The 13,678-nt window shown below is 41.5% G+C and overlaps 1 protein-coding gene across 6 annotated transcripts in view; it reads right to left on the bottom strand.

The window, feature by feature from the left end:
- PLCB4 (phospholipase C beta 4) overlaps positions 1-13,678 on the bottom strand; it is a 169,228-nt gene that overhangs the window by 84,564 nt on the left and 70,986 nt on the right. For 3 of the 6 annotated variants that reach the window (XM_027747994.2, XM_027747996.2, XM_027747995.2), the window contains exon 1: positions 6,048-6,133. The exons of 2 other annotated variants lie outside the window; for them this stretch is intronic. In XM_027747994.2, coding sequence (XP_027603795.2) covers positions 6,048-6,108 — 61 coding nt within the window. In that variant the 5' untranslated portion in view covers positions 6,109-6,133. Of the gene's footprint in view, positions 1-6,047; positions 6,134-13,678 lie in introns of those variants that run through there. One more of the 6 variants, XM_027748001.2, reaches the window with a different exon arrangement.

Below are 13,678 nucleotides of genomic sequence, written 5' to 3'. Positions count from 1 at the left end.
GAGAAAAAAACCTGTTTAGACATACAGGGAATTAAATAAAGTTAGCTAGTTACATTTTGCACCTGTGCAAGTTTAGTAATGTCAACAAAATTGTTAATTTGAAATACAACAGAGAAATCAGAACATATGGACCTTGCAATAAAGACCAGCAAATTATCCAGTATCCTTTTCAACACCTTGGTGCCTCCCAGGTTATGTTGCTTTACACCAGAAAATGCCCCAGCTTTGTCCTCTGAAATACCGAAGTTCAATTTACATGAAGAGTATCTGCATTGTTCCTGCTTACTAATGCCATCCAGGACACACATATTTTGGTTATTCTTTTCTACACTTGACCAGAAAGTCTTGCACGAGGAGGCAATAAATACCCTTGGCAGCAGCAAGATAAGGCTGACTCGCAGCTGGCAGGAAATCGTTCCCTGAGACGGAATATTGGGGGTGACCACAGCACAGAGTCACAACCGCTGACCCCACGCGCTGCTGCCTTACCCTGTTCTCATCTGCCTGTCCCAGCCCTCCCCTGACAACTGACAATGTTCATCTCCTCCTGACTGTCCCCAGAGGCACAGCGCAGGGTTACGTGTGACCAGCACAGCTCCTGCTCCGCTGCAACGCAGGCGCTCTGCCCACGCAAGGATATCCAAGCGAGAGGGATAAAAAGCATCCATAAAACTCGAGGGAGAGCATGACACTCTGTGCAATCTCTGCTATGCAAACCAACTCTGTAGCTTTTGTGTTGCCAAAGCTCTGAATAGTACATTAAATTAAAATATCAGTGATTAGGTAACAACGCTTCCGAAACGTTCTTAGACAGAAATGTCTACCTGGACTGAACTTTAAATCCAGAACAGATGCAAGTGCTTAAAAAAGATTAAGAATTTTGTAGTATCCCCCTTCTCTGTCTTGGTCTCATTCACATAAAGAATGTTCTAACAAGAAAAAGAACACTGGTCTTAAGAACAGTTATTTTGATAATTTCCTACTGGAAAAACAACCTTACTACTTCAAAAATGCAAAGCACATTTTCATGCTGCCCATCTCTATTTCCTGTCCTTTTTTGGTCATTGATACAGGAGCAAAAAAAATACATATATCATGTTTCCAAAGCCTTAGGAATAAGATAAATGAATTTGTTCTCCATAACAATCAAAAATGCAATTTGAAATTTATATACATGTCACCATTAAGTGTTCACTTTCGTTGCAAACAGGATGAACACTCCAAAAAATGTATCTGTACTCTCGATTTTTAAAAAAAAAGAGGTTAAACAATATTTAAGACTACTCATTTGTACTTTTTTTCCCCCCTGATAAAGAGTTCCTTTGGACAAAACAGAGAACAAGAAACCAGGGCTGAGAAGTGATCAGCTACACTTAGTATTTATTAGAAGCCCCTCTTCTTTTTGCCAGTCCTGCAAATGAGTCGTAATATCTTCCTCATGAGCACCATGAGATGTTTTGAGATCCTTTCAAATGACTGAATTTTTATTAGTTTTTTTGTAAATACACTTACAATTCTCACGTCTCTTCCAGTTTAGAACAGCATGGAGCTGCTTTTCCCTCATTTCATGAAGGAAGCTGGATAATAAGACAGCCACCCCCCTGCAGCAGCACGATGGCATCATGTTCTGTACAGCTCACAGACTTCCCACAGTAGCTCGGTATAATCACAACAACTTGGAAACTTAGTGCTTGTTCTTGGAGCAAAGTTGCAACTAGAGAAACACATTTTCAGGAAGGTGTTTTCTGACTTTACAGGTTTTGTTACGGGCAAAGTTGAAAGCAGAACCAACAGAACCCCACACCACACAACAAATCCTCAAAGGTCTTGGAAAGATATCCTTCAAAGGAAGCTTCATGGATCTATGACTGAAATGATAAACACAACATTTTTATGGCTTGTTGACCATTCCCTTATGTTTAAATGTCTTTTATTATCAGAATGTTCCCACAAAGAAGAGTAACTTCAAATACAACAGGTATTTGCAGCAATAAATGCTGCCAGCACATGAAGTCCTTCTGGGGAAAGCCGACACATTCTGTGCTAAAACATAAGAAATGTGATGGCACTTTTAAGACTGTGAAGAACACACTTCCACAGTCCCTAGGCCATACACATGGCCCCTACCCTTTTTTACTGACACTGAACCCCATGAAGATCCGGATTTAAAACCTACAAGCTTTGAACTCCTGTATAAGACACGTCCTAACACTCCATCCAGCATCTGGCACTCCGAAACCTGGATGTAAAGAGTGCTTGAGCAGACACCTGTCTCTCAGAAAGACTAACTACCTTAACACCACACACATGTACTTAACACCACACACATGTACTTCATTAGGAAGACTAATTACCTTAACACCACACACATGTACTTCATTACCAATTTGAACTTGGCCGAGTGCATCATCCAGTCACAGAAATAGAGCTCTGTAAAATCCCTCCTTTACAGGTATCTCCTCCTTGTCTGGGTACTCACTCAGTGTGATGAACTTGTTACTTCATTGCTGATAAATTAAATAGATGGAGCTCCTCAGTTTCTGCTGCAATGCGCATTTTTCAAACCTTGGAGCCAGGCTGAGCCCTTCCCACGTTTCCAGCCGCCTTTCTGAAGGAAGGGGTCCGGACCAGGACACAGTAACCCAGCACAACCCTCTGTCACACAAACCAGAATTACAGCCTTTCCTCTCATTTGCATAACCTTGCATTTAGCTGCAAGAAAACACGCCTGATTGCTCATAATTTATCAAGCAATCAAGTTCTGTCTCAGGGCCTGGAGCTCGTTGTTATTTACCATCTCACCAACCCCTGCTCTAGCTCTGCTCTCACAGGTCACTACAGTTTACAGATGAACTGAGACAGATGAGGTGTGAGGGAAAGACTTGAGTACACGGAGCAAGGAGGCAGAGGAATTGTAACAAACATTTTTAAGCCCTATGCTTTGGCAGCTGTGCAGAAGGTGCACAGCTTCTTTCTGTGAAGAAAATTCTCTGTGCCTCTTAAAAAGCTCTTTTCGGTCTCTCACATTTCTTACACTCCACTCAAAAATCCATTTTTCCATAGCCCTCTTAGCTTTTAAGAACACCAAAATAAAACACAAAATACTCCCCTGTCACTCTCTGGACCTCTGTTAATCTTCATCAATTTTTAAGCAGTTCAAAGACAGTGAAAGGCAAAAAGCTATCCAAACTAACAAACCCAAACAAACATGACACTCTAACATTCATATGGTTGCAAATATACACATGCACATAGCCTACTATGATGAGAACTGCAAGAATTACTCTCTTTAGTGAAATTTAATAACAATGAAATGTGTGAAGATTCAACTGGGAGAGATAGAAGGTTAAGGAACTAAATTTAAAGACAGCAAAATTTTAATCAGAAAACTTTCAAACAGCCTTTAAAATCAAAACCTTCTCACTGATTTAAGCATTCTTAAAGTATAACAATGTCTCTGAATACATACCATTCACAAAAGCAGAAAGAACACTCATAAAAAATACACCTCAGCACTTAACCAATGACCACAGGGGAGAAGCAGGTGAAATTCAGTAGTTAAATGCCCTTTGAGCTATCTCCCTTTCTTTCACCACTGATTTATGCCTGAAGACATGATTTGGATCACATGAAAAAAAGCACCTTTTGATTCACCTGGAGTACCCAAAGAGTGAGGACACCAAATTAACCGTATCCAGAACAGCATTATTTAACACAATAGTCCTCCTCTTTTGTAAGCTTGGCTGTACTACACTAAATCTGGGATGTGGAGAATATAAATCCTGGGTTTTTTCATTCTTTGACCAAAAGAAGGACAAGGTGTGGCTGAACAGGAGGAGGAAAGGATTCTGTTAATACAAAGTAGACAAATGTTTGGGGAAAGAGGTGATATTCTAAACTAACCCACAGGGCTGGCTAGCATGATGGATAAGATACTCCTTGGATCCCATAAACATCCTGCCAATGTTGAGACTCTGTTGGAAAGGACAGCAGTATTCCTTAGAACCAATTCCCCCCCCAGGTCTCAAACACACAAACTCACAATTTCCGCAGTTTCCTGAGCCTCAAATATCATAACAGGACTTGTAAATTTATTTTTTTTCAGTAATTATTATTTTTGCCTCTGGAATGAATCCCTATTTGCTGAGTGAGAAGTGAGGAGGCTTCACGCTCTGTGTTTGCCATTTTACCACCTACCTGCTTGAATCACAGGCCCTGAACCTGCACCACTTACAGTCTGTGTGGGTTCCAGGGGCGAAGTGCAGCACTCACACAACACTGTGCTGAGTTCAGTAATCTTGCCCAGGAGCATATGTTTTTCTTACACATACAAGGAAACAATCTTTTAAAAAATAAACTAATGTGTTTCCCACTCCTCCTCCCTCTTGAAGTACGTGTATCCTTTACCATCACCCCTCTTCGGTAAACAAGATTCTTCAGGAAAAAAAAAGACAAACAGGTCTACAACAGCAGACTTCTCTATATTTTGTTTTTTTTTTTTATGGAGTTCATCCCAGTCCAGCTAGTTTACATGCAGAGTTGTGGACTAGAGTGAGGAACCAGCTATCCACAGCTAAACAGGCAGTGCAGCACTGAAATACTTATAAAAATGCCCCCTTCATTTTTTAACAGTGCTCTGTAGTACTTTCATATTCAAATATTAGAATTGTTTCTAGAGATTTACAGGAGGAAAGTCAGATCTTCATACGTTTACTCCTCAATGTCAAATTTATTTGGTCACAAATGTACCAGTATTACTGAATGCAAAATGCAGAGACAGGGTGTTTCTTAAACACAAAACCTTGGTTTCAACACTAGAACTTAAAATTCAGAGTAAGTTTTAAAAAGATAAAAGCCACTACAGTGTGAATCCTATGTAAAAAGTAAAAGGGAGAGCCACACTGCTGAGTTTCTGCAGTATCCACACTAAACTGTAAAGCAATTCCAAGATTTCACAGCTCTCCAGGCTCCTCCACAGTCAAAGTTTGTTGGGTTTCTTCTTTTTTTTTTTTCCTTTTTTAAAAAGAGTGATTTTTCAGCAGGTTATTTTTAAACACATTATTCCCACAGCTAATACAAGCAACTTCAAACAGTTCTCCCCAAAACAAGGTCCAGGAACAACAAAAGACAGACAACAGAGCTCAGGCGCCCCAACATGTATCGTCTAGTAACGTTCTCAATTTCCATGCTGTCTTCTTTTCCATTTCGTTTTAATTGCTGGAATGCACTGGCATGCAGGGGCAGCGGAGGGGTTAGACCAAAACAAGGAGCGGCCTGTTCTAAACCAACCTCTTCTTCAGCTTTTCACACAAGTTCAGGGAGGCTGCCCCTGCAAAGCTCTGCTCCGGGCTAAGAAATGAGTGTATCTGGTGCTGACCACAGAAAACAACAACCGCTGAAATGAGACAGTCCTGCCTCCAGGTCTGAACTGTGGTCCAGTCACCACCTCAGATCACAGCCATTGATTTCCAACAGACAGAATTCCTAGGATAAAACACAGGACTCAAGCATGACCTCCCAGCTTCCTTACGTGTCTTTCTTTTTGTCCTAAGGCAGTTTGTTAATGTCTACAGACCTCCCCAGCCTTCCCATTCATTCAAAACATCTCATCATCTGTCATGAGCATTTACCACCCATCCTTTTTTTTTTTTTTAGAGGGCGGCATTGTAACACTCTGGCCCCGGGGCCGCAAGCTCACGGGCTCAGCCAGGAGCTTTACTTTAAAATATATATAATAGGGTTCTTTAATATCTTGAGGTAGCTCAAGAGAATAAGCCACACACTTGTTCCCAAGAGGCACTTTTACCGATAATTTAGGGGAGAAAATATAAGGGAACTTGGCAAAAGTTCCGAAGGGCACCACACAATCCAGACAAAGCATTCCACCACTGAACCCACCCAGCACATACTGATCACAACACCCAGACAAATCCAATCCCTCCGGCTTTACCCTACCCAGAACATCAAGAAGGGAGCAGAGAAAGAGAAGCAGAGGGAAAGGAAGAGAGGAGAAGGAGGGCAGACAGGTCATCCAGCTCCCCTGGCACCTGGTGGCAGAGCAGCTCTCCGTGTCCCGACGGCAGGGCCGGCACCGCGTGGGGAGCACATGCCTTCGGTTTGAGCCGCTCCGGTGCCCGCGGACACCCCCCGGGCCCCCGTGACCCAGCGGCCGCTCCGGGGCTCCAGGGCAGGGCGGGGGGCGGTGTTCCCGCTGTCCCTGCCGGGCTGAGGCTGCTGAGGGGCTCCAGGAGCTGGGGGGGGAGTTTTCCCGCTGCCTTTGAGCGGCAGCTGCTCCGGGGCTGCCCCGTGTGGGCTCCAGGGGCTGCCGTGAGGGACACGGCGGCACCGCAGCGCCCGCAGGGCCGGACCGGCTCTCACAGGGTGGTTCCGAGCCAACACCTGGTGCCTAACGCATACCAAACTATAAATTTTACTCAATAAGTAACGTTGCTTTCACTGTTGTTCTTTCCTTCTCAGGATAGAAAATCCGGTGTTCACGTTTTCAATTTTGCAGCGGCAAAGGCCAAAGGCACAAATCTTCCTAAGGGATGGTTTCAGGGGAAGGGCACTGATCTTCCCGAGGGATGATTTCGGAAGGGGACATACTCATAATACTGTCAGGGAATTTAGCAACCTGACTCATCAAAAGACACAATAAATGAAAATTTATTTTCATTTACACGTATTATTCAGTATCCATCTAACAGCAACTTCGTGCTTCTGACTTGTCAAGTGAACTTCATTTCATAACATGAGCACATGATGAAGAACCTTTCTCTAGAACTTTCCCTGTTTCCAATAGTAAACACTAACCATATAAAAAAAATTAAGTTGTCTAGCAATGTGAATGATGCTACAGTTTTATCTTTGGCTAAGCAGAAGTGTTAGAGGTGTTTACAATTTATTTAGTATAATGTCAAGCGTCCCATTTCCTGGAAGCCATCTCCTCCCCAGGCAGTAATAGAGAACAAATTGGACTTTGATGAAAGCAATGGTTTGTGTTAATAGTTGTCAAGATCTTTTCTGAATTGCTATAGCATATGATCTATGTATACAATGTATCTTGACTTAACCAGCAGTGACTTTTATTAAGTTTAATTACTTCACTCTGTGGCTTTCAATGGAAGTCAGTGTTAAAACAAAGGTTACCTCATGGGATAATAAATTGTAGTAATAAAACAAATAAACAAACATGTAGCATTTGCAAAACGTCTCAAGTATTTTCTGATTTACTTAAGCCCAAATTCTCTATTTACAATTTCGTAAAATCTGACACCTTGTATCATTACAGCAATGAACCCTAAAGAAAAGGGACTTGTCAGATTTATTAAATCAAGAGAGTCTTCAATATGCTCTTTGGGCAGTTAATACCATACATAGTTTCTGCTGTTGTTTAATCTTCAGATGACAGATAACACATCTTTTAAGTCAATGAGTAGTGTTTCTCTCTTTTAGGTATGCCTGTATGAAGTATTTGTGTCAATTATTTGAATTAAAATCATGGGCAATTTTGACCTTTAGAACTCCAGTTTTTCCTTTTTCATCTTCATTCTGGAGCTTTGTGCTCTAATAGATCTTGAGCAGAAGTGATTTCTGTACTTTAATGTCATAGGAAGACATAAATAAATGTTTGAAATTAAAATCCTAAGAATTTAGGTGGATGCACAGATAAACACCAAATAACCTTAAGTGAGCATCGCTCCTATTATGAACACAAGAGTTCAGGGATCCACGGACATACAACAACTGCAAGATTCTAAGACCAAATTATTAACTACAAGTATCATGAAAAAGGGAAAACAAACTTCCAAACTAGATTAATATCAGCAGCCTTTCATTTTTAAGAGCAAGGGAAAGTTTTGGAAAGAACACAAACTAGTACCTCTAACAAAAATAAAACAAACTAGAAATATCAGCTGCTCCACAACCACATCCTGAGGACAGAGTTGTCTGTTTCCAAACACTGACACAGACTCAGACCTTGTATTAATAAAACATAATGAAAGGTCAAGTTCATATTTTTGTAATAACTTCTAAATCCCTGTGTGTTTGAAATAATCCCTCCTATGGTCAGGTACTTTAGTTCAAACCAAACTTTAATAAACTTTGGACACGACTTCATACAAGTTCAAAATATGCAGATATTTTAAAAACTAATAAGCTGTGAAGAACATAGATGTTACTTTAAAATCTAAAATTAGGAAAGTGACATTATAATTTGCTGGTTTTCTAGATGATTTCTGAGAAAACAAGTGTGACCCACATTGCTGGCTTAAAATTTCAGACAAAGCTAAGGTGATCTTTGGCAATCGTTCCAGTGGTCTAAAATACATTTGTGTCATAAAGCTTTGTTCACTCTTTGAGAGCTGGCAGCGAGTTAAAAGTCGGTATTTGTTGAAAGTTTAAACTAATTACAAATTTCTTGGTACCCTGGATAAAGCCATGAAAATACAGAGGAGGGAGAGTTTATACCTTTTAGGCAAGATCGTCACTGTGCAATTTAACCCATAGCACTGGTTAGAAAATTTTTGTATCTATCTCAGAAGTCACAATGCTGCTCAGATTCCATCTCAGCACCCACCTTACACCCTAGAGATAGCAGGTTTTGCATTCCCTTCTTTAAACTGGAGAAGATAATACGGAATGAAAAGCAAGAAACATAGATGTGGTATCTGCACTGGATCGGTACATTCCTTCCTTCCTTCCTTCCTTCCTTCCTCACACCCGACAGCCTGTCTCTGTTTTCATCACTCTTTAATTCCCCTGAATCAAGTCTCAAAGGTAGGGGAATGCAGGCAGAGCATTATCAGCCGGTTGGAATGGAAATTACCCACCACCCTTCTGATCAGCCAGCCCCAGCGGCTGCAGTAAATGCAAACCCTGAGTAGGAGGGATTTCTAGGTGCAGCCTTTCTTCCTTCCCCAGTTCTGTGACAGACCAGAGCGCAGCAGCAGAGCAGCTGTGAGCTGCCCTAGCGATGTGTAGCTGGGGCAAACTGTTCCCATTGGAGCTTTTAGTTGCCTTGGTTCCATTTTATTTTTTCTTCCAAGATTTCAGGTTCTCATCTCAGAAAAAAACCATAAAGAAATATAATTAAATATAAATAAATTAAATTGTCTTTAATGAACACTCTCATATCTCCCAGCCAGTATCAGGAAAAGAAAGCACATGGTGCTCATGGTGTGCACTCCAGCACTCCTGTGCAAAACACAGATCTGTGAATCTGAATGGCATTTAATGGAGGGGGGGGAAATAATATGAAGAACTGTCTGGCTCCCATTGTCTATTTTCCTCGTCCCAGACACTCTGCCTATTGAATGCAAAAACAACACTCATCACCAATTTTTCAGGAAAAACACCTCCCCTTTGGGGTAGATAAGAGTCAAGGGAGCTGGGTTGCAGCTGGTGGTGAGCCAGACTGCTCTGGAGTCCTGGATCGACACTTCGACGTTCCCCATTTTCCTTTTCTTCCCTCCGAAGAATGAGGCTACCAAGACTTGTCTTAACTACAGACCTAGTGATGCTAACCTTAAATCACTAATAACATCTGGTATTAACTCTTTAACAAACTGGGCATTGTGCTGAAGATGAGATTGCCCCAGTTCCAAACACAATGTATCATAACTAAGCAAGGCTAAAAATAAAATGCTGCCTATCATTTGGAAATCCAGAGGCTCTCTTTCCAGCAGGACAAATATGGACAGCCATGTTTGTGATATACCAGGTTATCTTTAATTTCATAGAGATGCAAGAGGAAAAGCAACAGGTTCTGAACTTTTGGTTGTTATTATTATTACTTCATTATGGTAGGTAGGTGGCAGAGTAAGCATTTCTTGTCAGTTTGTTTCAGCCACATTTCTTTTTAAATGGTTGTTGTGTCACTGCCCAGAAGCTTTAAAAGCAATGGAGATAGAATAAAAATAAGAAATAGAAAAACAATGCAGGTAATGGGACCAAGGATAAAGAATATCACCAATCCTTTAGCTGGTAAGTTCATAGTTAACCACAAAGAGGAGATGGGAATGCATAAAACATGGCATCACAGTCTCTTTCACTAATCCCTGCCTCAGAGAAACCATGCAATCTGCATATTCATTTCTACTAATCAAATATTAAAACAACTCTCTTGACATTGTGCAATGTTTCCTGTCACAGCAGTTGTTATCGAATTGGCAGCTGTTGTCTCTGTGGGGTAAAAGGAGACTGTGTGAGACTTCTGAGGAAGTTTATCTGATAAAACAGCTCAGAGTGCTAATATAGTCATTACTGAGGTATTCAGTTGTTTACATCATTTGAGAACAACGCCCCTAAAATGTCATTCTGAATATTAATGTATCACTTGTTTGAGAAATGGGGTAAAACTAGGCATGCCAGCTACTAAAGAGAGGGGTGGGAGAGTGCTCCAAGCCAGCAGCCTCTCCTAATCTTCATCCTGGATGCATTTTGGCTTGTTCAACTATTCATAATATATACATATGAAAATTTCTGGAAGAAAGGCATCTCGATTTTTTTTATTGTTCCAAGTGGATGATTTGACACAGTATTCCAAAAGGGATAAAAATAAAAGTGTTGGTATGTAACCTATTTGTCCAGCACGGAGACAAAAAGGAGAGCCAGTCTGCCAGTCAGGAGTGCTTGGTATGGCATGCTGGCATACACAGCCCATTTGGAACACTTCTTTGACATCTCATAATAAACAGCAGGATTTACAGCATGCTCAGAGGTTCAATTTATCCAGATTTTTCTGGACCAACTGGAGACACCACAGTCAGGGGAGTCACTTTCTCCAAATTCCTAACATTAAGATGCAATTCAGTGTTGAGCAGCAGGAAACAAGAGAGGGAGCTGATCAAGCCTCCTCTTCCTCGTCACTGTTCTTTACTGTCACCTTCTGCTGAGGTGGGAAGGGACACACATAGCAGAGCAGAGGACAGCTTTGTCCTCAGACTGAGGCAGGAACGTGCTCCTGTAGGCAGGAAGATAAGCAGCTTTCTCTTCTCTCCCCAGAAAGGTGGGAATACACACATATGAGGACATTCATGATTCTGGACAACCATTAGGGGAGAAAGAAATTAAACAGATGTGTTGGGGAGAGCACAAGAGTTGAAAGGAGGAGGAAAGATCTAACAGGATAAAATACAGGGAGCAATGATGGGTTATGTCTGACACTGGTGTGGGCTCTGACAGAATGACAAAGTGACCCAGCAGATCAATACAGCCAAAATGAAAAGGGAAGATGGCCACATTTTCACCATGCTGGAAAAGGACAACAGGTAGTTCGGAATAGCTGAAATGGAAATGGTTTGGGAAAGCACAGGCAAGGCTATTTTTAGAGTTTATTCCAAGTATGAAGTTGGCTTTCTGCAATATGGCTGGAAAGGAAGGAACAGGGTGGAATATACACTAAGAAAGCCCAATAAAACAAAATTCTGACATCTATATGTGGGGGGTAAAAGAGAGAGGAGTGGCAAGAACAGTGGCTGCATTCCAGGCAATAGCAGTGGGGTCATTTATTGTGACAGCTCAGGAGTGGGGATGGCAGGGCTCCCGGAGACAAGAGTTCAGCATTTCCCCATGCTGTGGACAGACCAAGAGACGAACGGGGAAAAATCTGGAAAGGTGAAAGAAATTATCCTAGACAAGAGGGTGGAGGCCAAAGAAAGAGTAGTCTGTTTGGAATCCACCAGATGCAATGAAAACCAGCAGATGCAACTAGTTAAATCCTAAAAATTGATAAAGGGACCCTAGCAGAGCCAGAGAGAAAATGTTTTGCCATTTGCACTGGCTGGATGCACTGGAGAGTTCTTAAGTGGTGCTTAACTAATGCTGCCACTATCCACCCTGGCCTCCTACAATTCAGTAACAAGTGGCACACACACTCATGAAGCACACTGCCCATCAAAACAAAGAGAAGTGTCACTGCACAGCAGACCCTGTAGAAAGAAAAGGTTACATTTTTACATGTCTAAAACCAGCTCTGCTTCGTGTATCACCATTAAGCTTTTCCAGCATAATAGTTACCATTGAGAGGAATAAGAGCTTGAGCCCAGCAGGCTTCTCCTATAAGAAAACTGGTCAGCTAGTTCAGACTGCTTTTTTTTCTGTCACATACTTATTAAATGCTTCAGACTGTTTAATGTGATAAAAATGTCTAGACTGGTTTTTGACTGAAAGCTTAAAGAAGAGTGTTCTTTGCCCTTGGCTAGCAAACCCCTTTGCTGCTTTCTGGGTAAGCACATGCCGTCCTTCTGCAGCCCACACGTTCTGCATACATTCAATAAATGCATTTCAGGCATCTCCACAAATCTTGAGATTTCAGAGACAACCCAACCCCCCCCCCCCCCGGGAAATCTGAGGCATATACACACAGTATATAGGTACAATACAGTATAGGGCTGCTTTGCAAGGAAAAATCTGGAGGTTTTAATCAAAGTACAAGCATTGTTGAGAAAAAGAAGGTGACAGAGCACCTCTCACAGCCCAGTGAACAAGAGAAGCAGAAAAATAACCAAAAATGTCCTGCTGGGGTTGATAAACAGCAAGACATTTTGCTGAAGCAGGGAGCAAAGGTGGAGGTTAGGCAAGAAACCCCAGTGGGCACGTTAGAAAAAGCATTACCACATGTGAATCAGTGCATCCGATGCTTTGTGGTTGCTCTCAGTCTCCAGCAGCTGTTTATTTTTGTATAACAAAACTTGTAACGTAATTACAATCACTCTAAACTTAGATGCAAGTACACAATTTATACTAAAAATATCACTGGCAGTGAAATTACCCAGCTCAACTGGCACACACCCTCCAGCCCTTTCTTTTTAGGGTCTATAAATCTGCATCTGTGGAGTGGGTCGTGGTCAAGGAACAGGTGCATCTGATTCTTGTCAGCATGTGTGACTTGCATGTTGGAAACTAAGCTGCATACCATGGAAAAAGCTTGAGAAGAAACACTATCCCTGGACACCACTCGTTGTAGCTGACTCCCATAGGAAATAAAACGTGCCAAAAGAATTAAAAGACAACGTGATGTGACAGAAACATCACTCTGGCACAGTCCACAACTGGATTGTCAAATCACGTACCAAAGTCCCACTTCCCATCTTCCTGTACCCTATTTGTTCCCAGAGAAGTCCTAACATCCTGAGGATGATTTTTTGTTTAAAATGCTTTTAATCCCCATCCAAGACTCTAATTAACTCCTGTTCTCTGTGATTGGACCATAAAGTGCATTGCCAGTCAAAGGAGTCGAAAAAGAAGCAACTGACCATACTCTGCAGGAAAACAACTTTTCCTCATTAAAAAAAACTGTGGGCAAAAGGATTGGTACAGTAAAGGTACAGACCCACCACCAAGAATTTCTGTTTCCATTCCCCTTAAGATACCATTTTTGCTGAGCAAGTCAAAATATTGCCTCTCTTAAAAGCAAGACTGTGGTTTTTCAGCATCACCAGGGAAGGTGATTTTATTGGTTGTGGAGCACTTGAACACTATACAGCTCCACTATACAATGGAGAACAGACTGAGCAAGGTGCCAATTTTTAAAAAGAATCTTCTGTGAAATAACTACTTGTACAAGTTGAAAGTTTGCATCAGGAAGGTTGCACACTGTGAGGTTTTTTGCTTGTTTTCTTAAATATTAATATTTAGAAGGGTTTAGATCAATAAATCTTCCCCTTTGTCAGCA

This window comes from Pipra filicauda, unplaced genomic scaffold (genome assembly GCF_003945595.2).
Source record: "Pipra filicauda isolate LSUMZ 115617 unplaced genomic scaffold, ASM394559v2 scaffold77_size3566232_pilon, whole genome shotgun sequence".
NCBI classification, from domain to species: Eukaryota; Metazoa; Chordata; class Aves; order Passeriformes; family Pipridae; genus Pipra; species Pipra filicauda.
The sequence above is the reverse complement of the archived record's forward strand: the minus strand, read 5'-3'. Positions and strand labels throughout refer to the sequence as shown.